Source organism: Leucopleurus acutus, assembly GCF_964270905.1.
Source record: "Leucopleurus acutus genome assembly, chromosome: 3".
NCBI classification, from domain to species: Eukaryota; Metazoa; Chordata; class Mammalia; order Artiodactyla; family Delphinidae; genus Leucopleurus; species Leucopleurus acutus.
In genome coordinates, this window is record NC_139145.1 from 70,042,775 (window position 1) to 70,066,037 (window position 23,263).

Sequence of the window (23,263 nt, forward strand, 5' to 3'; positions counted from 1 at the left end):
CACAGTACTTCCTCTGCCTGAAGCATCTTGATTTCCCCCTTCTATGCTTGTTAAAACCCACCTCATCCTTTAAGTACCCACTTAGGTATCACATTTCTTTATAGCCATCCCTGCTTAACCCACATTTTCTTGTCAGGCAAAATCAATCCGCCCTTTCTGTAATATTTTTATTTCCTTCATTTCTGGGTTTATCACAGTGTCACAGGTATTTGTGCTTTACTCATTGGCCAGACTCTGAGCTCCGTTAGGTCCTGCCTTATGCAGCTTTCTGTCCCCTGTGCCTTATGTAGTTCCTTCCTTAGAAGTTTGGGCTCGGTAAATCTTTTCTGAATGAATAGGCAAACCAGCAAATGAATGAATGAGATGACATTGAATGTAAGAATTTAATGTTGGTTAATAACTGCTTTGCATCATTTCGCATCCTGCTGGACATGATATGATGGCACTGAGTTACAGTCCCCAATGCTCAGAAGGTGAGAAAGCCTGCTTGAGCTCCAGAGACCTGAGGCACAGTGAGTTCTTTGCTAACCATGAGTTCCCATTCATTTCAGTATCAATATCCTGACACAGGAATAGAGGAAAGCCCCTAAGGAGGGGAGAATGACGTTCCAAAATTGTAAAACCAATGTTAAAATTAAGTAATAAGCAGATTAAAAAATTTTTGAATAACTATGTTTCATTTGGAATAAGTATGTGTTTTCCACATATGAAAAAAATAAATCTAGCATTTTAATATGTAAGAGATCTTTGGTTTTGATTTTTTAAAATCTGAGTCTGTATTTTCTTAGATGGAATTTATTTATGATTGAATTATATATGTCATAAATATTTCCATGCTGTTTATTTTGTAACCACATGTATGCTAACAATAATGAGTTGGATGAACTCAAAGCTTTTTCTTAAGTAAGAAACTGCATGTTATCTGCACCTTTATTTTAAGAGTGGCACATGGTGAATGCTGCCCTAATCCCTTATTCTAGTTAATCAAAACATCTTGAATCTATACAACATTATAAAGCATCAATAAACTGCCTTTTTCTTTTATGTGTAGGAAATAGCTTTATATGGCAGGAGAGTTTAGCGGGGCATTTTAATTATAAATGAGGATAGTTTTCCCATTTCATTTTATGCTAAATATAAAAATCAAATTCTTAATTTGATTTTATCTCCTGTTTTCCATCAAGTTTTAAAAAATATACTGGAAACAGCTCTCCTTTTTAACAAAGAGTACTAACATATGTCATTTTGAAAAAGAGTCCACCCATACCTAATATTTTTTTTCTTAGAAGCATTTTTAATAGCACAACTTAATGACCCTTATATCATTTAGTAATTCAATGTCATTATAATATTCATGGCATTATTAATACCTAATTTCCACGTTGCAGTAGAGGCAAGAAGAGTGACTGGCAGTCAGCGAGCCAGTAATGATTGACAAGCAGCCGTGAGCAAATTCTGTATGCAGGTTAATGTGCCAGCTACTGTCGTGCACACAGAACTAGCAGGGACCCTATTTGGGGGACTGGAAAGTGACAGTCAGCAGCAAGTGAAGTTCAGAAAATGAAAGTAAGCATTTAGAAGTCCTTAAGGTAATATGATGTTGCCACAATATCCTTGTGCATTTCCTTGAGCTTTACAAAAGTTTCAGTGCACAGTATTGCCATGGAGCATTCTTGAGAAAACAAAACCTGAAAACATAATGTGAAAAGTAGTAACGTAAGAGAAAGTTTGAGGCAGTGGGTCGTTAATTGCTAAATAATTTCTTAGCCAATAAGTGCTGTAAGTCCAAAAGAATGTCCTGATTATTACAGTTAAAATTCTCAAGGAAGTGAGCACTGATAGAGACTTTGAAAGATGGATGACAGCTAAACAAAGGAATAAGGCCGCACTGAGCGAAGAGAAAGGTGTCAGCAGCCGTACAGATGCTGAAAGTGAGGGGGCTTGGAGACAGTGAGGAGAGCTTGTCTGGGAAAGAGAGCTGAGTGAGAAAGTAGTTGGAGACAAAACAGGAAAGATGGGTTAAGATGAAGACTCTATTGTTGAGGCTCGTTAACTGCCATGCTAAGAAGTTGCAGGTTGATCCTGAGGATGGTGGAGCCCATCAAGAATTTTGAGCAGTACAGAGACAAAAGACAATGAGGGAAGACTGTTTAAGCGAAATGAGGAAGATCTTCTGACAGTGATGGTCAGGATATGCTGTCCTTGTGCAGCACTCTGTGTGATGATGGGTGTTGATTACATGTGTGTGCGTGCATTTGCAACAAATGCTTGAAGGATAAACCAGAACTCCTAAAAATGTTTAACTAATGGAGGAAGGGAGACAGGGATGAAACAGCATACTGTATAGTGTTCGAGTTTTAACCCCAAAATCATATAAAAGGCGACTGGTGGAACAGGGGTAGTAATTTTAATTAAGAAAGAATGTCCTAGAAAGAGAAGGTTAGACAATGAGGAAGACAAACTTCACTATTTTAAAGGAAGAAGTAAACCTAGGAGCCACAGTCGTTCTCTTTCTTTCATTGTTCCTAGTTCTAGTTAGTCTTGTATGATAGAAACACAAAAGCAACATGAAAGTGTTTTAGGAATAGCAAGAATCTGCAGAATTAATCAAGTGGAACTCAGGTTGGCGCCAGACTCTCAGCGAGACAAGTGCAGGTCTCCAGTATGAGGGGCTGATGTCTGAGGCAATGGTTTCTATGTACTGAACACCTACTGTCGCTAGTCTTCTGACCTGAGCTAACCTCATCAGGGTTTTCTGGCTGACCCTTTCATTTTTAATAAGCAAAGCTCATTCAACAGGAGACGTATTTTTTTCAAGGTAAGCCCCACCTCCATCTTTTACCAAGTTTTCATCACATTGTATAATTAACTGTTAGTTCACGTAAATCAAGTTTAGACTAAATGTCAAGCCATGAAACAAACTCTGATAAGAGTACCATTATTTTGTTTCAAGATAGATTTATATTTTAATCAGAGGAGACGGATTGCTTCCTCTTCCTCAGTGTGGGTTTAAATAAGACTTGATGTAAATCTTCTTCTGGGAGTGTAGCGAGGGTGATAGGAGATTATTAGAGGACTAGACATGTTTTGTTACTTATGACATATCAATTCTACAGTTAAATATATACCAAGCATTAGAAGGATTTGTCCTAATGGTGTAATAAATATGCTTCTTCTGCCTTTTTCCCTAATAATTCCCTATTTCAAGGGATGATGTGCCTAGACAACTCTTAGTTCTATAGCGTGCCCCTTTTTATTCTTCCATATGGCACACTTCCAACACAGTACTTTCTAAGCACCATGCAATTCAGATATGCAAAGGAAAGAACCTAACTCTCAGCCACTGTCTTCCTTTTGAAATGTATTTTTGGAGAGACCTTAATTGTGAGACATCACACTACATGTGTCTGTATCTCATCCTGATCTGTTTTTGATGGAAAGGATTGGAAGTAGATTGTTTACCTCCTCGATGTTATTAGAAGAGACTAATTATAGAATTTATGGAAAAAAGTTATGATTTACTTTTGAATCTTCTCTTTCTGCCCGTCCACCTTCTCAACAATGACATGGTTTCCTCCAACACATCTTATAAGACTGAGTAGAGGTTTCCAAACTGTGTAGGACAGAAGTTAATTATGTTTATTGAATTTGAAGGCCCCCTCTTTAATATCAAACATGTTTTCAGATCCACACATGATGATAACCCAATATCTTTGAGAAAATACATAATGAAAAAAAATACTACTGGATGTTCAGTAATAATTTTAAATGAATTTGTATTTTATTAGTCACAATGGAATCTCCATCAGTAGGAACCATAGTAGTGCCTGTATATTATGAGGCATTTTCATTTGCATTGCAGTGTTCAGTGTAAGTATAAATTTGTGGAGCCCTCACAATAACATTGCAGACTCCCAAAATCTGAGACTGGTACAGATTCCTGATGAGCCCCTACTCATTTTTTTTACATATTACCTTATTTTCAGTATGGTATTGTATTTGACACATGAGTTGTTTAGAAGTGTAAGGAGTTTACCTGGTTTGCAAATCTTCCCTGTTGGCTTGAAAAAGTTTTGTGTTTTCTCCAGTTGTTGGATAGATATGAGATCAAACTTGTTAACTGTACTGTTCAAATTTTCTATTGAGCTGCTAGATTTTATCTACTGTGTCTATCAGTTACTGAAAGAGTTGTATAAATGTTCCACCTTGGTAGTAGATTTCTCAGTTTCTCCATGTGGCCCTGTAAGCTTTTGTTTTATGTATTTTGATGCTATGTTATAAGGTGATGAATGTTTAAAAGTATTATATTTTCCTGGTGAATTGAACCATTTTTTGATGTACATTGATTCTCTAAAGTTTTTTTTCTTTTCTTTTTGGTCTGTTTCTAAATATTTTCTCTTGGTTCATTTTATTTCATATTATTTGGCATCACATTTTGTGAGTTGGAGAGGAAGGTTTAAATATATGCCATTTGGATATGTTTCCTCTCAATTTTTTGTTTCCTTTTGTCTTAAATGTGCTTCTTTAAACAGCCTAAATCTAAATTTTGGGGGGCATAGTCTTAAAATCTTTGTCTTTTAAATTGAGATTTAAATTTATTTGTGTTTATTACAGGAACTGATATATTTGTTTTTATTTCTATTATCTTCTTTTTTGCTTCCCATCTATCTTGCTTTTTTGTTACTTTCTCTTTCTTGCTTTCTTTTGGATTTATTCAGGCTTCCTGCCTTCCATTCTTCCACACCCCATTCTTTTTCCTCTATTGTTTAGAAATACGTAGTTTATTTCTGTGGTTTTAGTGCTTATCCTAGCTGTTTGAAGATGCATATGTAACTTAAAGCCTAGAATTAATCTGTATTTTTACCCACATCTAAATAATAAAAGAATATTAGAATGGTTACACTTTGATCTCCCTCTTCCAATTTAAAAATTCTAGTCAATTGTCACTCCCTTGTTTGCAACAAATTAATCATTATTATTATTGTTTGATATTTTAGTACTTGTCCATGTATCTAAAAGTATTTTCCCTGTTTATTCCTTCATACATTTCAAACCTTCCATTGGAATTATTTTCCTTTTTACCTAAAACACCTATCCTAAAATTTCCTTTAGCAAGAACCTTTTGGTAGAAAATTGTCTCTGTTTTCCTGAAAATGAACTTAATTTCCCTTTGGTTTCTTGGGGTACAGAATTTTAGGTTGACAGTTATTTTATCACAGCAGACAGAAGATACTATTCCATTTGTGTTCTAGCATCCACTGGTGCTATTAAGAAGTCAGTGATTGACTTAAATATCATTCCTTAGCCGATAATCTGTCTTTTCTTCCTAGCTGTTTTTAAGATCTTCACCTTTTCTTTGTTGTTCTGCAGTTTCACAGTGATATGGATAGCTGTGGATTTCTTTTTATTTTTCCTTCTTTGGATTTATTGGACTTCCTAGATCTGAGGTTGTCTTGCAACATCATTAGAAAGCTGTAAACTAGTATCTGTTGACTGTTGCCTTCCCACAACTGTCTGCTTATGACACTTTCTAGTACTCTTATTAGATGCAAATTACCTTTTCACCCTCACCTGCATACTTCTTAACCTCTTCTCAACATTTTCCATCTCTTTGACTCTCTGAACAACACTAAAATAATATATTCAGCTATATCTTCCTGCTCAGTAATTCTCTTTTCATCTATGTGTAATACACTGCTTAATATAGTCACTAAGCATTTTATTTCAGTTATGATCATTTCATTTGTAGAAGTTTCATTGAAGTCTTTTACATCTTTTCTTTCATTGTTTATGGGCTTGTTTTTACTGTTCCCATTTTTAGATTTTTAATTGCCTTAAACAGATTAAAGATTATTTCATTATTAATTAATATTTAATGAATCATCATTAATTAAAAACAATGATTTTCAGAATTGGTTTGACCATTCCAGTATCTGAAACCTGCTGTTTATTCAGCTAGTTTTTGTTCATTGAGCCTTGTTTCTCTGTGCGTTATTTATTTACTTACTTATTTAGTTACTTTGCTGTTAGCTACTCCTTTTTTCCTAGAACTTTATCTATGGGAATTCTTTGAGACCTATGTCAGTATTAAGTCCTCAATTGTACTGATTTTTGCGAGTTACTTGGAATATCCCTACCTGGAGACCTCTTTATGTTATATTCTTCCTTTGAAGTTTTTCAGAACACAAACTTAATGTTTTGACATCAGAGCTGGCTGTGTGAGAAAGAGCTTTTGGTTTCAGATTTTTAGGAAGAATCTTTTTTTCCCTCCACCCAGCACTGAAGTATAAACAGGCAAGTCTCTTAGCTGCCTTCCTCTACATTAGCCACATAACAAGGATATAGCTGTTTGGGACTCCTACTTTATGAGGGAGTTTCCTATTACATTTTGCATTAATGAGGTGAATCTGGGCTTTTATATCTTAGGCTCTAACCCCTTGTGAAATTATCAGAGTTGAAAATCAAAATCTCCAGAGTTTTGCAGAAACCCTAAAGCGAAAGCTAGGTGTGAACTTACCTCCTAAGATTCCTGTCTTCACTTCATTTTGAGACTCTGTTTTTTTCCTTCTTTGATGTCAGCAAGATGATGTATATTTTAAAATAATTTCTCATATTTTATCCAGGGTGTTTCAATTGGGAGAGACACTCAGGGTAGCTAATACACCATTCTGCTGGAAACAGAACATATATTGTTTTATTTAATTCTCTCATCAGCCCTGTTCCATAAAGAAGAAAAGATATGTTACAGAATCAACAGTAATAATATTTTGATGTAAACCTAGGTATCCTGACTCAAAGCCATGACTCTTCTTTTTTTTCCCCAAGTCTTATGGTACAGCCTCCTCCTTACAGAGCCTTGAAGAGATCAATACAGTCAATCTACCATGTAGCCCTGAATGTGTTTTGTAACAGTGATTACTGTCAAGAGCTTAGGACTTTCTTATCTTAATTTACATCCTATTCTTGAGGAGTGTAGCAATCAAGTAAATCTAGGAATATGATACTTTGGGTTCCTGGAATGAATATCCTAAAAACTATTTTCCTGGATCATTCTTGGGAGTAGAAACCTCTCTGTGAAATTATTCCCAGTGACAGCCTATCCAAGCCCAGCTTGTAACGTTTATGAAATATCTGCAGTGCCTTTAAGTATGCACGCATACATCACATTTAGTACTTTGCTCTTGGGCATACTGGGTTTCTTTTGGGAAATGGAAGGCATTCTGATTCTTACATGGAGTACCTTCAAACCAATTCTTTAACAATAGCGTAGAAGCAACCTGAAGTATACTTTGGACCATTCAAGGAAATAATATATTTATTTTAAACTCAATATCTAGTGTAAAAAATTTAGGCCTTCCCTATTAATAGCATTATTTGTAATTAATGGTGTCATCTTCATCAGTGACATGCAGCTCCTGTTTGTTGTGGTACATCTTTCTTCTTGTCACAGACAAAACTTCTTGGAAGCATCTGGATAAAAGTTAAACAATATATAGTGAAACTAGACTTACATTTTTTTGACTCTCTGAATAAAATCCGAAAGTCCTTCCCTCATGGTCTGTCGGGCTGTGCATGCTCTTGCCTTCTGTACGCCTCTGAGCTCAGGGTCTTCCACCCGCCTTATGCCTGCTCTTCTCCAGTCACATGGGTTCCTCATTTTTCACATATGTCAAGCACATCTCCTTCTTTCTCTTTGAACTGCCCTTCTTTCAGGTAACTGTGTGGCTCATGCTCTCATCTTATTAAAGTCTCTTCTCAGATGTCTCAAAGGAGCTGTTCTGCTCAACCTTTCTAAAATAGCACCTGCGTCAGGTGGATATTACTGGGTAACAAATAACCACAAAACTCTCAGTAGTGAACAGCAGTACATGTCTGCAGGTTGGCTGGGTGACTAATTGACCAGTCTAGGCTGAGACTGGGTTGTCGCTTTCCTTCAAGCTCTGGGTCTGTCTGGGTGTGGCTTCTCACTGCAGTGTTGGCTCATATCTGCTTCACGTCTTTCATTTTTGTATGCCTGGGATATGGCATGGCACAGGTGCTCAGTGAATATTTGCTTGGTAAATAAGTAAAGGAATGAATAAATGTGATAGAAATTAAACGAATGAGTAGATATAATAGAAATTAAGTAAAATAATTCCCTTCGCTTAGCATCTCCTAACATGTGAAATAATTGATGTGAACTCCAGGTAATTCTGTCATGTCTTCTATTTAATTTTCATATGTTCAGATCAGAGAACAGGCACATGTTTCTCCGGCCTGGTGAATGGTCGCTGTGCACAAGAGCTTCCGGGCAGAATGACAAAAATGCAATGCTGCTGTGAGCCCGGCCGCTGCTGGGGTGTTGGAACCATTCCTGAAGCCTGTCCCATCAGAGGCTCTGGTGAGCTGCTGGCTGCTAGTTCCTCAGGACAGACAGTGTTAGGAAAATTAGTAACAATAATGTACTTTAGTGTTTCCCTTAAAGACAAGTCATGTTTGCATTCCTATTAGTGTCTTCAATATGACTTGGGTGTTTTTTGTGAGGGTTAGGGTGGCATTGGTTATTGGGATCAGTTTTTATTATATCCATTTTGTTAATATTAGAAAAACTCCTAAAAACTGATCATTACTTGACTTTAAGCAAGAATTTTTAGTAATTATCTGAAATGTCAGTATTTCAGTTCAGTTTTAAAACCTCCTAATCTTCTATTTGAAGCTTGAATAACAAATTTTGGCCTTCATTTATACTTTATTTCAGGAATGCCCTTAGCTTATAGTGTCCCAATCCTTAAAGATATGTCCTCTCTTTTCTAATGACCTTAAAAATTAAGAATACAAGGGTAGGAGGATACCTCTCATTCACTTTGCTATATTAACTGCTGTATACCTGAAGCTATACTGGGAAATTAAGATGAATGAGAAGTAGTTCCTCTTGTTAATATAATATGCATAGTAAAGTACAATTAGTGTTTATCACATAAAGGTATGTTGATAATATGTTATTATATTATCTTCATGTTATATTATAAATACTATGAAAAATAATAACACTTTTTGAAATATGCTTATAAAGATATGTATCTATATGTACTATTATGGAGAAAAAAATTAAGGCACATTCTTCCTAAATCTCTAAGCCATGAAATTCCAAAATTGAATAGTAAAAATTTTTAAAAAGCAGATTTAGGGCTTCCCTGGTGGCGCAGTGGTTGGGGGTCCGCCTGCCGATGCAGGGGACGCGGGTTCGTGCCCCGGTCTGGGAGGATCCCACGTGCCGCGGAGTGGCTGGGCCCGTGAGCCATGGCCGCTGAGCCTGTGCGTCCGGAGCCTGTGCTCCGCAACGGGAGAGGCCACAACAGTGAGAGGCCCGCATACCGCAAAAAAAAAAAAAAAAAAAAAAAAGCAGATTTAATGCATAGTATATAATTTTGGAAACTCATCGTTCCACTAGTAGTATATGACAGTAATGTCAATACTCAAACAATTGCTTGAGCTAAATAGTTTTCACTTCTTCTTATATAGTGCCCTGATTCTGAGAACAGTTAAGGAAATAAGGCAATCAGTATATTCTTGCTTCTTTTCCCTCAGCTTTGATACTTGGACAGATAATGAGCAGATTTAAAAGTTTACTAAATACTGTCTTCTGTTAAAAATCCACATTAGAAAAAAATTATTCTGAAGCCATATTAATCCCTTAAAGAGAAGAGAAGAGGTAGGAAAAATGTGTAGGTACAATACTGATGGAGATTTAAGTAAAACCAAACATACAGAATGAATTACTTAAAGGTTTAATTTTCATCCATTCAAGTAAATTTCTTGCATTTACAGTTATATCTGGAATTTTATGAGTTGCACTTAGGGACATAAAATCAAAATGTGTAGATAATTGTTTGGTTATGCAACTCAGTTAAAATATGGTATACATACTTTAATTTTTTCTGAAACATCTGTATCTTTTTCTGCCACTGCTAGCATTGAAAATGTTTATTAAGATAATAACTTACTTATTCATATCATCAAGTGAGGATAACCTAAAATGATTATTACAGTACACAAATTGCCTTTATTATGCAGAAATCCATTCATTTGTGGTTAACTGAACTTTCTTCTCTTTTAGAGGAATATCGCAGACTTTGCATGGATGGACTTCCAATAGGAGGGATTCCAGGGAGTGCTGGTTCCAGACCTGGAGGCACTGGGGGGAGTGGCTTTGCTCCAAGTGGCAATGGCAATGGCTATGGCCCAGGAGGGACAGGCTTCATTCCCATTCCTGGAGGCAATGGCTTTTCTCCTGGCGTTGGGGGAGCTGGTGTAGGGGCCGGGGGACAGGGGCCCATCATCACTGGACTAAGTGAGTGTTCACTTTGTGCATAGACTCTTTGGTTTTCCACCTTAAATAATTTTATAATATCTAACTTTTTTGCCAAAGTATGTTTGTGTCTATGTGTGTGTGCAGAAACTTATTTCAAGGTCTAAAACATAATATAGTAAAACAGAATCTTAGGAAAGTATTATTTTTATGCTCCATAAACTTTCTAAATTGGAGAAAAGAATGAGTGACCCAGGTTCTCTTTGAAAATAGAGATGAGAGCGTGGTAATATTCCAAGTCCAGATGACACCATTAAAGATCACGTTTTTCGGTTCCAGTGTATTTCATTTGGCTGCTTGTAGCTGCCCTGATCATACAACCTTTGAATTGTTTTCCAGAACCATTTCTCAACTGAGATAGACTGAATAAATCTTGCTCTGTGCCTATACAAATATTATAATGAAATATCTTTCTTTTCTTCGCCCTTTTTTGTTGAATAACTTAAGAAATTGAGAACTGCCAGTATTGGCATTGGTGTGCTTGACATTTCAGTTCATTCTTTTTAAAATAACTGCTCTTGCTAATAATATTTAATGATGTCCTACAGTGTTATGTTTATTCTTTTTGGCATATTGCCTATTTACTATATCTGAATATTCAACTACAAAAAAAAAAAGAAATGGAAAGCATTCAAATGTACGGTAGAACATTCCTGAAATTTTAAAAAGACACCATTATGGGCAAAGTTTCCAGATGTATATTAACAAGTGCAAGTTACAACCATGTGTCTCAAGAATAGTTTTTAGATTCTCAACGTTAAAGTTTTAATAAAATATAGAATAATGTGGGCTTTTGATATATACACCTAAATAATATACTGTTAAATATCCTCTTAAAAATCGACTTTAAGAAAAGCAATCCATGTTGGAATGATGAAATATCCTTTGTGTTCTAATTTTCCCTAGCTATTCTGAACCAGACAATAGATATATGTAAGCACCATACTAATCTCTGTTTAAATGGACGCTGCATACCTACTGTTTCTAGCTACCGATGTGAATGCAACATGGGTTACAAGCAGGATGCAAATGGGGATTGCATAGGTAAGCTCATGCTTCTTTAATTCTTGGTTTTCTAATAGCTTTTAGACTACAGGAACAAGTTGGGCTGAATATGATTTTTAAAAAGTCTTTTGAAGTAAAGCTAATTTCCAAACGGGCTCTCCTGTGTGCATGCTCTTCCATGTGCTCCCTTAACCTACTGCTGAGCTGGACCACTTCAAGACTCCCCTTCCCTTTCTGGTCCTAAATGTTGTGATTTCTGTCTCTGCTTCCCCCTTTCCTTCCTTCTTAGCCGAACAACACTGGATATACGGTGGCATCATTAACATGCAAGAGAAGGTGGAGATTGGGAGGAAGCGGTTGATGAGTCTCTTTTTGAGCATGTTGAGTTTTAGGTGTCTCTGGTACTTAATTATAGAGGTCTCAAGCTAAGAGGAGTGTTCAGGACTAGAGTTAGAGATTTAGTAGTCAGTAACATAGAGGTGTTTATTAGAACCATGAGGGTGAATATTGTCAGCCAGGCTGAACAACAGGAAGAGTAAAAAGATAACAGGAGTAGTGCAGCTGGAACCCTGTGTACCAGCAACATTAGTAATGTTGGAGAGCTGGCAAAATAATCTGAAAATACATGTCACTGAAGCCTTGAAACGGTATGCTTTCAAGAGAAAAGGAGTGTCAAGTGTTAAGTGCAGCAAAAAAATCAAATACAGTGAGGACACAACCACTATTGTATTTGGCAATGAAGAGAGTTCTGATGATCTTTTAAGGGTAGTTTTAGGACCATGGGGATTGAACCATTTTGAGGTTATTCTTTTATTTATTCATCTTATTAGCAAATAATCATGTATGTGTTTTGTAATTAGCATAACCCTAAATACCAGATTTGGGTTCAGGTCTTCTGTTATAAAATATAGATGAGAGGCCAGGAACAGAGACAGGTAGTATCACAATTTTCCCAAGTAAAATTGAAAACATCTAAGTGCACTATGACTATGAAAAAAATGTAAGCCAAATATGGTGCTTTGGAAAAATCAATCATTCTAAACTGTGTACAGAGACACAAGATCAGAATGATTAAATAAAGCTTAGCCCAGGGTCCCTATATACAGGTGCACAGGTTTTGTACCGCCCAACTGTAGAGGGTACCATTCACATAATCTAAGTAAATAGCACACCCCAGGGTTGTGCAGGGTATAACCATATGCATCAGTCCTGCCTTAGCACATACTACTTGGTGCTTGTTTAAGTGATAGACCACGTGGTTATTTTTGGAACACCAGGACATACTGATATATTTATTCTACTTATATGACTTAAGAATGATTTTACTGCCAGAAAATATGATTATAAGTATACAACATATAAAACATCCCCTCTTGCACATACGTAAGCAGTTACAATCTATCAAACTGAAATTTGATTGACTATTTTTGTTTTGCTATTAATATTTGCTCTTCATGTATCACTGCATGATTCATCAACCAACAAATAAAAATAGGCCATAAGCTTAATATTTTCTGTAAAAATTAGCCAAAGACCTCCATTTAGTTCATGTTAGCACCCAGGTGAGTTTTTAACTCAAATCATTCTATTTTGGAATAGTAAGAAATAATTTGTTTCTGTTGAGCAAAGGTAATCTTACAGCCCTTGAAAATTAAAAGTGTTTTCTAAGTTGGAATATAAAGTACTTTTCAAGGGTAGACATTTCTTACCACAGTAGTATCTGAGAATTTAACCATTTTGATAATCAGTGTTTCTCAATTACTTCTTTTATTTTAGGAGTTTAAAATCCTTATGAATTTTGCTTAAAAATATTCAGTCCTCAGTGAAAACAGAGGAAGGAATCAAAGTGTACAGACTGTAATATTTAACTTCTGTTCATCTATACAAGGCAAAACAAAGGTGATCATTTGGAGGTAATAGGCATTGAGACTCAGAGTAAAGGAAAAGCATGAAATATACATTTCAGAATGTGGCAGTGGTCTTTTGTGATTAGCCTAAAACTTAAAATCTTAAAATAATCCTGGGAAACAAAACAAACAAAAAAACAAATGGGATTTTAAAATCATATGGAATTGTGAAGTCACTAATAGTTTTTGGTGACTGTTTGCACTTCCGAAGAAGAAATAAATAAGTGAACTACTATATCTTCTCCGTGTGCTGTAACCTTGGTGAGGTCCCTAAGGGGCTAAGGAAACAGAAATGAATCAGGGCTGTAAATGGCAAAATAACTGGCAGAACTGTCATAGCAATGCGGGACCTTGGGAACAGGTTCTCAAGGGGAGGAAAAGGACCCTGCTTCCCAGAAGGTTTACCTAAAAAGAGGGCGTTGGGTGCATGGTCTCTCATGTTCTTCACTAGAACAGAGCTTTACAATGATGCTTCTAGAATGATACATCTATGACACCTTTCTAATCGTTGCATTTCGATGTTGGGTACACAGAGAATTTAAGGGATCTTCAGCATTGCCTAGTGAAGGTAATGTTGCCAGTTGGACAGACCATTAGTTATGCTTGATATGCTTGTTAATGCTCTAAGCTCTGTCTTTTCTCATATTGCTTCATTCCTTTGGCTCAGTGAATTGATTTTATCAACCAAAAGCGTAAATGTGAGTCTTAATGGGCTGAAGGCATCTTTGGATGAATTGAAAAAGTATTTAATCCTGTTTTCCTTTGTCGTTTTTATTTGCTATGAGATTCTTTTTTTTCCTCCTTTACCAGAGAGGGTTTACTTGCATTCAGTCTGAGTGTATATATCAGTGAAGCTGGTGAGTTTGGTAGAGTACAGTTCCTCTTTTAAGAACATCTGTGAAAGGAGTAATCTGTCTATTAAAATGGTAAACCTGTGAATTGACTTTATTGTTGTATTCTCCAATTTAGCTGAAATTGTATATGTTAATGGCTTCTCATGTATATGAAATGGCAAGTCACTATGCCTAACCAGTCAGCCAGGTTTTTAATTCTCCAGCATTCAAAATAATATTTAGTGGGCATTGCTGAAAGAAGATGAATTAAACTTTTTCTAACACTGGCAAACTTGATTTCTCTGGGATTTGACTAATCTTCACTGTCTAGTCAGTTGTTTGGTTGTGCAGTCCTTGAATTCTGTGATGGGTTTGCATTTAGTCAAGGCTTAGAGAACCTGAAGGAAAGCAGTGATGTTTCTCACACTTGGGACCAGAACTAGTATTTGCATAAAACTTGGTTTCATACAAAAAAAAATCCCTGTGCCAATTTTAAGATCCTAAAGAAACCAGAAGCTACTGAATGTAATAGACTTTGTTTTACTTAATTTCCATTTTTTTACCCCATCCTTTGTTTTTTACTTCAAAATATTATCCAAGCCTTGATGCATAGTTACATATATATAGTTGAGTTCACAAAAAAGTTAACAAAAAATTCCATAATTTGTCTCTTTTTTAAAACTAGTAGAAGTGTCAACATGTAATATAAATATATATCTTTAAAAATCTTTAATTATCTTCTAACTCTGTACTAAGCTTTAAAGAGGCTATTAACTTGCCCAGATTACTTAGATAATAAGCATTTTCTAGCATATTGGAACTCGTGGCTGTGTCTTTCCCAAGTCCATGGTTTTAATCATTGTGCATTACTCAAATTGAAAAGTTGTTATTTCTTGATTAAAGCAAATTCCCTTGTACTCTCCAATAGGTGTTATTTTTGTAAATCTCCAGACTGGCCTCTGTAGTTGAAGAAAGGAATTTTTATTCATTTATAAATACTCTGATATTTAGACTATTACCACTGACTGGCCTTCTCTCAAATTTGGGAGGCCTAAATGTACTTTAAACAAACATTTCTAGAAATGGAGTGAAGTCTATAATGGTTTCTTTTGCTACTCACAGATGTTGATGAATGCACATCGAATCCCTGCACTAATGGAGATTGTGTTAACACACCTGGATCCTATTATTGTAAATGTCATGCTGGATTCCAGAGGACTCCCACCAAGCAAGCATGCATTGGTAAGGCAGTTTGCTTTCACATATGATGATGTTCCATGAAATATAGTGACCCAGGCTGTTGGGGTTAAAAGTGAATATTAAAATAAGACATGGAATGAAATAAATGCTGTTACATTATTACAGATTTACTTTATGCTACCCTCAAAGTGCTCTCTTCAAACATAAACACTTTTTGCATGTGTAACACAGGCAATGTGGTATCTGGCTTCACAAAAAAATTCAGTTTCTCTTCCTTCCCTAGATCACAGCTTCCTTTCTCCAAGTAACATCAGTAGCATTACTGCTCTCTGATTAACGGAGCTTACGATTTATTGTCGTTTTCAACTTCTGTTTCTTTGAACCTCACACATAGTCGGACACCAAATCTAACCTGCTCTTTATTCACAGTTTCCTTGCTATGCCCACCATCCTCGTCCAAACCTCTCCCTCACTACTGATTCATCCCAGAATTCTTTTAGCAGATGACTCTGCTTGTCTTCTTTTTCATTTCCTATTCATCCCCTGGCAGTTACTTGCATCACTTTATTCCAGCAATTTTTTTTTTTTTAAACTGCAGGTCTTGGTGCCTTTTTCTTATTAATTAATTAATTTATTTTTGCTGTGTTGGGTCTTCGTTTCTGTGCGAGGGCTTTCTCTAGTTGCGGCGAGCAGAGGCCACTCTTCATCGCAGTGCGTGGGCCTCTCACTATCGCGGCCTCTCTTGTTGCGGAGCAGAGGCGTCAGACGCGCAGGCTCAGTAGTTGTGGCTCACGGGGCCCAGCCGCTACGCGGCATGTGGGATCCTCCCAGACCAGGACGCGAACCCGTGTCCCCTGCATTAGCAGGCAGACTCTCAACCACTGCGCCACGAGGGAAGCCCTATTCCAGCAATTTTTGTCATGTAGCTCTTAATCCAGATATTCTGCAGTTACTTCACTCTTACTCCTTGATGACTTTTTTAAAAATTAATTTTTATTGGAGTATAGTTGATTTACAATGCTATGTTAGTTTCTGCTGTACAGCAAAGTGAATCAGTTATATATATACATATATCCACTCTTTTTTTAGATTCTTTTCCCATATAGGTCATTACACATTATTGAGTAGAATTCCCTGTGCTATACAGTAGGTTCTTACTACTTACCTATTTTATATATAGTAGTGTGTATATGTCAATCCCAATCTCCCAATTTATCCCTCCCCCTGCTTTCCCCCTTGGTAACCATCAGTTTGTTTTCTACACCTGTGACTCTGTTTCTGTTTCGTAAATAAGTTCATTTGTGCCATATATTTTTTTGGAACCCACATATAAGCGATATCACTTGCTCTGACTTTTAGGTCTTCAACCACTATGTCAGAAGCAACTGCACCGGTAATTCCAGCTGCACTGTCCACCCTCTCCTACATTCACTGCACATCCATTTCATTTTTCTCTTTCTTTCCCTCTTCAGCTATTATAAGTGAGGGCTATAAAATTGCATAAACCTACGTATCCAAGAAAAAAGCTGGTGAGAAATGAAAATTTTGCTGAAGAAGCAACATGATCTTGAATATTACATGTAAAAATAAACTAGATATTTAAAATTACATTTATTGTTTTATTGTCTTTATCTATAATTATTTTAAAAGACTAATATTTGGCTATTGTTAATTTTCCCAGACATTGATGAATGCATCCAGAATGGGGTTCTTTGTAAGAATGGTCGATGTGTGAACACAGATGGAAGTTTCCAGTGCATTTGCAATGCTGGCTTTGAATTAACTACAGATGGAAAAAACTGTGTTGGTATGGAAATTGCCTGCTCCCTTGCAAAATATTTTTTAAAGGATATACATTTTTATTTATATATTCTATTTTCATGAAAGCTCACACAACACATACGTGAGAGTTGTTCAGATGACTTAGGTAAAATATAAATACATTTAACATAAGACTATTAAAGGGAAGGGACAGGTTTTTGGGAAATGTCATAACAAATGAATAATTTACTACTTCTGGAAATTTTCTGTGTGGCATATGTTTAATTGTAAGTAGCAGTTGTTCTTTGTAATTATTAGCACCTACTGTATTTTGAATGTTGGGGTTATAACACTGACAAAATAGAAAAGGCCCACCTCCAATCTGGGGAAGCATAAAAATGTTTGACATATGTGATAATCAAACCTCTAAATTTTGGTCCTGGTGATGTCTAACAGTGTAGTAAATATCAGTACTCCACAGAAATATTCTATTTGCACAGCAACATGTATTTCACCAACTAATGAAAGTCCAGATCATTTCACTTGCAGTGAGGTTGTCATTGCTTTATTCTCTCATACAATATAAACATCCCCTGAAATCATATTAACTTTTTTGGTAATCAAAATAAAACACTACTCATGTGGTTTTAACAGAAACTAAGCACAAAGGTTCCTTAATTCTTTTTCTTTATGTCCCTTACACTAAAGGTCCTTCATGTTTTCTACACTATTTGCCCTCAGTCAGTTGGCATTCATAAGAAAAAAAATCCATGACCACATGGCTCATTTATGCAGTAGAATATGACTAGTGATTGTTTGTAGAAAGAGGGGGAACTGGTATCCTCAAGGCCAGTGGTGTAAGTCACATTCTTCTTCTGCAGATCATGATGAATGTACAACTACCAACATGTGTTTGAATGGGATGTGTATTAATGAAGATGGCAGCTTCAAGTGCATCTGCAAACCAGGATTTGTCTTGGCTCCAAATGGGCGTTACTGCACTGGTATGTATGGCTTTGAGATAGGAAAGTAACCATGATTGAAACCATCTTTTTTATTTGAATCAATCATGCAAGAATTACTTCAGTTTCTTTATGTGGATTTTGTATTATTCACATCTCTTGCTAATTCAGTACGGCAGGTGTCTGAAGTTTCCTAGAAAAACATACATTGTGGTTTATGGAACACTAATATCTTTACAAAAATAATAATGACATAGGAAGAATTAAGGGAATGACAGATTGGTTGTAGCAAGTGTGGAAAAGACAATATAGAAATAATTTCTGTCTACTCTTTGCCTCAATAAAAAAGAGGAAGAAAAAAACTTGTGTTCGCAGAACTAGATTTTCCACTGTCATTCATTACTGGTTTTGCATTATATCTTTTCCATAAGCTAATCCACGGATCATTTGTTACTATATCATTACCTAAAAATCTTACATCAATTTCATGTAGAAGTAATTTGAATATTCCTAGCAATTGTTTTGTTTATAAAACCCTTTTGAAGGCCAAGCTCTAGCGATAACTTTAGGAAGCAAAATATATGACTCTTGCAAATAAATAAGACTGTATTATGTTTATACTCACAATTGGAATTTAGTAAGATGGAACAAATTTTGCAGTTTTTACTTAAAAACAAGTTATTTACAGTTTTCTTCTTTTAGACAAAATTAACTCCATGAATGCTTTCTGCCTTCAATTATACAAACTTATCTGAATACCAAATAATACTCATAACCAATCCCTGTAATTTCAGTGAAATTCTGGAGACAGTAGAGAGTGAAAAATCAAGACTCATTCTTGTATTTCTGAATAAAAGTAGTTTCTTGACTATTCAGGAAAGGGGAGTTCAGTATTAAATAGAAATATTGTAGCTTTGCTGATTGATCTCATGCATGGGATGTCATCTCAAGGTTAGCTGACTTGGATTAATCACAGGGTATGAGATTAGCATTCTGTTTCAGTGTGTAGCATGACATTACAACATGTAACATTTTAGCAGTTCTTAAGAAACTTAAGTACACATATAAAGATCACCTAAATCTCACCAGTTCCTGCTTTATTGAACTTTCTATAATTTTTTAATTACAAATGCTGTAATCCATAAATTTTGAAATGCTCATGATTTGGCAGCCCCGTGTTTGGAAGGCTGTTTCCCTTTTGGGGGGAAACCATTTAATGGTGGGTTACAGTTCACAAATTCAAGCAATTGAATTGAAAATTACAAGGGAGACCCCAAATTACTTTGTTATTATGAACTAATTGAATTAAAATTAAAACAGCATCTTAGTTAGAATTTTATGTGTGTGTAACTAAAAGTTAAATACAAACACTGACCTCAGTTTGAAGAATTTGTTTCACTTAACTAATTTGAGTTAAATATCTTTAATATTAAGCTGAATTGCCAAATAAATAATGAAAAATGAATTTGTGAGACTCTTCTAAGTGGTAAAATGAGGCAACTTTCACTCAGTCTTTCTGAAAAATACGTTTGAAAGAATTGCATTTGTGTATAAGATTTGTTGTCACATCTGTGTGTTCTTCCACAAATTATAAAATTGAAAACAAAGTGTTGATAATGTAGAGTGGTGGCAACAGGTGAACTCTGTAGGAAAGTTAAATTTACCCAGTAATGGCCCGGCTTGTGTTTCCTTCTGGGCAGATATTGATGAGTGCCAGACCCCAGGAATCTGCATGAATGGGCATTGCATCAACAATGAAGGGTCGTTCCGCTGTGACTGTCCCCCAGGCCTGGCTGTGGGTGTGGATGGACGCGTGTGTGTTGGTAAGTGAAACATTCTGTAATGGCCCCACTGACCAAATGATCTTTGAAAAAGGGATAAAGATATATCCATACAATGGAATCATATTCAGCCATAAAAACGAATGAAGTAGTGACACATACGAAAGCATGGATGAACTTGAAAACATTACGCTAAGTGAAAGAAGCCACACATAAAAGACCACATAGTATATGACTCCAAATGAAATGTTTGTGAAGGTCAAATCTGTGGAGACAGAGCAGATTAGTGGTTGCTTAGAGCAGGAGAGGGTGAGGGTGGTGGGAGAAGGGGGTGATCACCAAAGGCATTTCTGAGGTGGTGAGATGTTCTGAAATCAGCTAGGATGATGATCAACTCTGTGAATATGCTAAAAACTATTGAATTGTACACTTTAAATATGTGAATTCTTTGTATGTGAATTATATATTAATAAAGTGGTTTAAAAGAAATGGACAAGGAGCCCGGCTAGCTCCCTTCAGAAGCCTCTGATGAGATGCAAGTCAGAAATGCTGGAGAAGGTAAAAAAAAATTGTCCTCTACCAGCATTCTTCATAGTGTTAGATAACCACATCTCTAAATACAATGGATTTATATTTTATAATTAATAACAAATAAGACTTGAAATGGGTACTGTAGTTGTATCTAAATAAATTCTTGTTTTTATCCCAAGAAAATCTATTTATTTATTTATTTATTTTTCCATTTGAGTTTTAAAATTTTTTTTTAATTTTATTTTTATACAATTTTAAAGGTTACTTTCCATTTACAGTTATTACAAAATATTGGCTATATTCCCCATGTTGTACAATATATCCTTGAGCCTATCTTATACCCAACTGTTTGTAGCTCCCACTCCTCTACCCCTATATTGCCCGCTCCCCCTGCCCCGCCCCCGGTAACCACTAGTTTGTTCTCTATATCTGTGAGTCTGCTTTTTTTCCCAAACAAAATTTTAAACGTAAATAATTTATACAATAGAACTTCGACGTATATCAAAAGCTAGAAATGTTTCTAAATAGTTATTCTTCATCACTGTGTATGTAACTAATGATAGAAACCTGGGAAGAGTATGAGAGAGAATGTATATTTTATTTGAAACCATTCAGAATTCCTCTTGGATACTTTTGAGTTACCAGGCATCAGCTTTAAAGAGGCAGGCAAGATGAAAATGTCATTGGCATTTCGAAACCCACCCAATGTGTCCTAACGATAGTAAGAGCAGAGTGAGTGTGTTGTAAAAATACATTGAATGCCGTATTCTCTCCAAAGCACTTTCATGAAACTTCTAGGGTGAATTAGCCATTGTGCACCATCTGTTTTCAGGTCACATAGTAAAAGGCAGACATACTCACTGGTTTAAAAGTATATTTGAGAGAAATGAAAGTCTTTCTCAGACATAGTTGGTTTTACTTTATTCTTACCTATGGGAATCAAAACATTTGGATTCTGAAGGTTAAAAAAAAAAGAGGCAACAGCAGATGGAAATAATCTGACCACTTAAAGTTTCACCCACTCTATCCAATCTAGGATTTATTTCAGCTTACAAGATTGTCAGCACTTCGTTCAGGGCTATTTCAAATACAGTAACTAGAAGAATGTAGCTCCTTGCTGCTTAGAGAGCTAAAATATTTTCAGTTGCTTTTTTCCTTTATCTAAATGCTTTTCCTGAAACCTATGGTGAGTACAAAACCAGTTTTAGAGGGAGAAATAATTTTTCTTTTAAGCAACCGACATATGAGTAGTTGTTAGGAATTCAGTGTTCAAACACAAATATTCCTTCTCTTGTCCACATACAGAAAAGGCATTAGAAATTTTTGGGAAACGCTCTCCAGTTTTTCACAACTGTGGTTACTTAAACTTTTTAAAATAAAAACACTATTTGTTCTGTGTGTAAAATTATATATTACTGTTCCCTTAACATGCTAGATATTTTTTCTTCATGTCTTCTGCCTTTTGAAATGCTTTCAGTTGCATTGATTGTTGAGGTTAGAAATGAATCATTGCTATGAATTATTATTAGAATTAGCACTTCAATTCTAGATTTTGTTTGTTCATTTTTGTTTCCCTAGAGAGTGCGATGTGGGTTTTTATTTTCAGAAAATTAAATTACTATTGTAACTAGTATGTTGAACAAGCATGACTCACAGGCAGGATATGAACAAAAGGCAACTGTATTTTGTTTTTTTCAATCCTTTAAAAATATATTTTTAATTATTCAATGGGAGCAGTTTATCCAATAAGTAAGGAAGAAAACTCAGGCAGCCCCTTACTTTACTATTTTTAGAGAGCAAAAATTTATATGACTACTTTAGGTAATGAAAATAATCTGAATTTAGCAATTAGAATGTCCAGCATCATATAATAGTTAATATTCAAACTTGATTTGAAGTTATGACTTCCCTCCCAAGCTCAGACCTTCGTGAGGAAGACATTTCTGACTCCACAGGCTCAAGTGCAGGAGGAAAGGTGAGAAGGCAGAAGCAGTGACAGTGTCCTAGGGTGGCTTCAAGACTTCTGGGCTTCAAACAAGTTTAAAACCAATTTCTTCCTCGTGGGTGATTTCATGATTATGTCAGGGGCGTTGGCCTGCCCTTCCCGAGATGCAGACACTGCATTTTTCTCCTGGTGGCCACTCCTGGCTCAACGTCTTGTCTTTCTGCAGTCCACTTCAGACAGAGATCTAATGGTGTCTCATCACCCTCCACGTAGTCGTTTTAGGAACCTCACTTAGTGTGGCCCGTGTCTCATCCATAGGACGTGCCACCCTTTGCCCTCTGAACCGAGTGAACAGAGGTTCTACAGTGGGAATAACAGCCACTCTCCTCTGTGTGCTACGTGTCCCTGACAGAGTTGGGTGCAAAGCTCTTCAAGTTGCTCCCTGCGAAGCTCTGCTCTCTTGACCAGGGGTGAGGATGGAAGCATGCCCAACTTGTAATCTGGCTCTTCCAAAAAAATCCTCCTCAAAAACTCTTCTCTTAATTGCTATTCTCTAAATTGTATCCTCGGTATTAGGAGGGGTTTAAGGACCTGGCAACCAATTTTCCATCTCTACTTCCTTCAGGATGGAGTCTCAAAATTCACCTTGTTATATGATATTTAGCACCATGGGATTTCAGCTTAAATTTCCTTTTTAGCATCCTGTTACGTTAGTATTTCAATATCTTCATGAACGCTGTTTGACAGTTCTGTCAGGTAAAAGGTTAATTTTTTTCTTTACCCTAGTTCTGCTATTTACTAGCTGTGAGGCCTTAGGCAAGACACATTACCTCTCTGTGCCTCCTTTGCTCACTAGTTGTTTTTGAAGATTAAATATGTTAACATTAGACATATTTGTGTAAACTTGAATGATGTCTGGCACATAAAGCATGCCCAGTAAGTTAACTACTACAATTATTACTGTTTTGTTAAATCGGAATAGTGATGTTA

The 23,263-nt window shown here is 36.0% G+C and overlaps 1 protein-coding gene across 1 annotated transcript in view; it reads left to right on the forward strand.

The window, feature by feature from the left end:
- FBN2 (fibrillin 2) overlaps positions 1-23,263 on the forward strand; it is a gene marked incomplete at both ends in the record, with an annotated part of 230,962 nt that overhangs the window by 114,682 nt on the left and 93,017 nt on the right. The window contains 7 exons of the mRNA XM_082837201.1: positions 8,228-8,380; positions 10,097-10,330; positions 11,255-11,392; positions 15,216-15,335; positions 16,975-17,100; positions 17,936-18,058; positions 19,717-19,839. Coding sequence (XP_082693327.1) covers positions 8,228-8,380; positions 10,097-10,330; positions 11,255-11,392; positions 15,216-15,335; positions 16,975-17,100; positions 17,936-18,058; positions 19,717-19,839 — 1,017 coding nt within the window. The remainder of the gene's footprint in view (positions 1-8,227; positions 8,381-10,096; positions 10,331-11,254; positions 11,393-15,215; positions 15,336-16,974; positions 17,101-17,935; positions 18,059-19,716; positions 19,840-23,263) is intronic.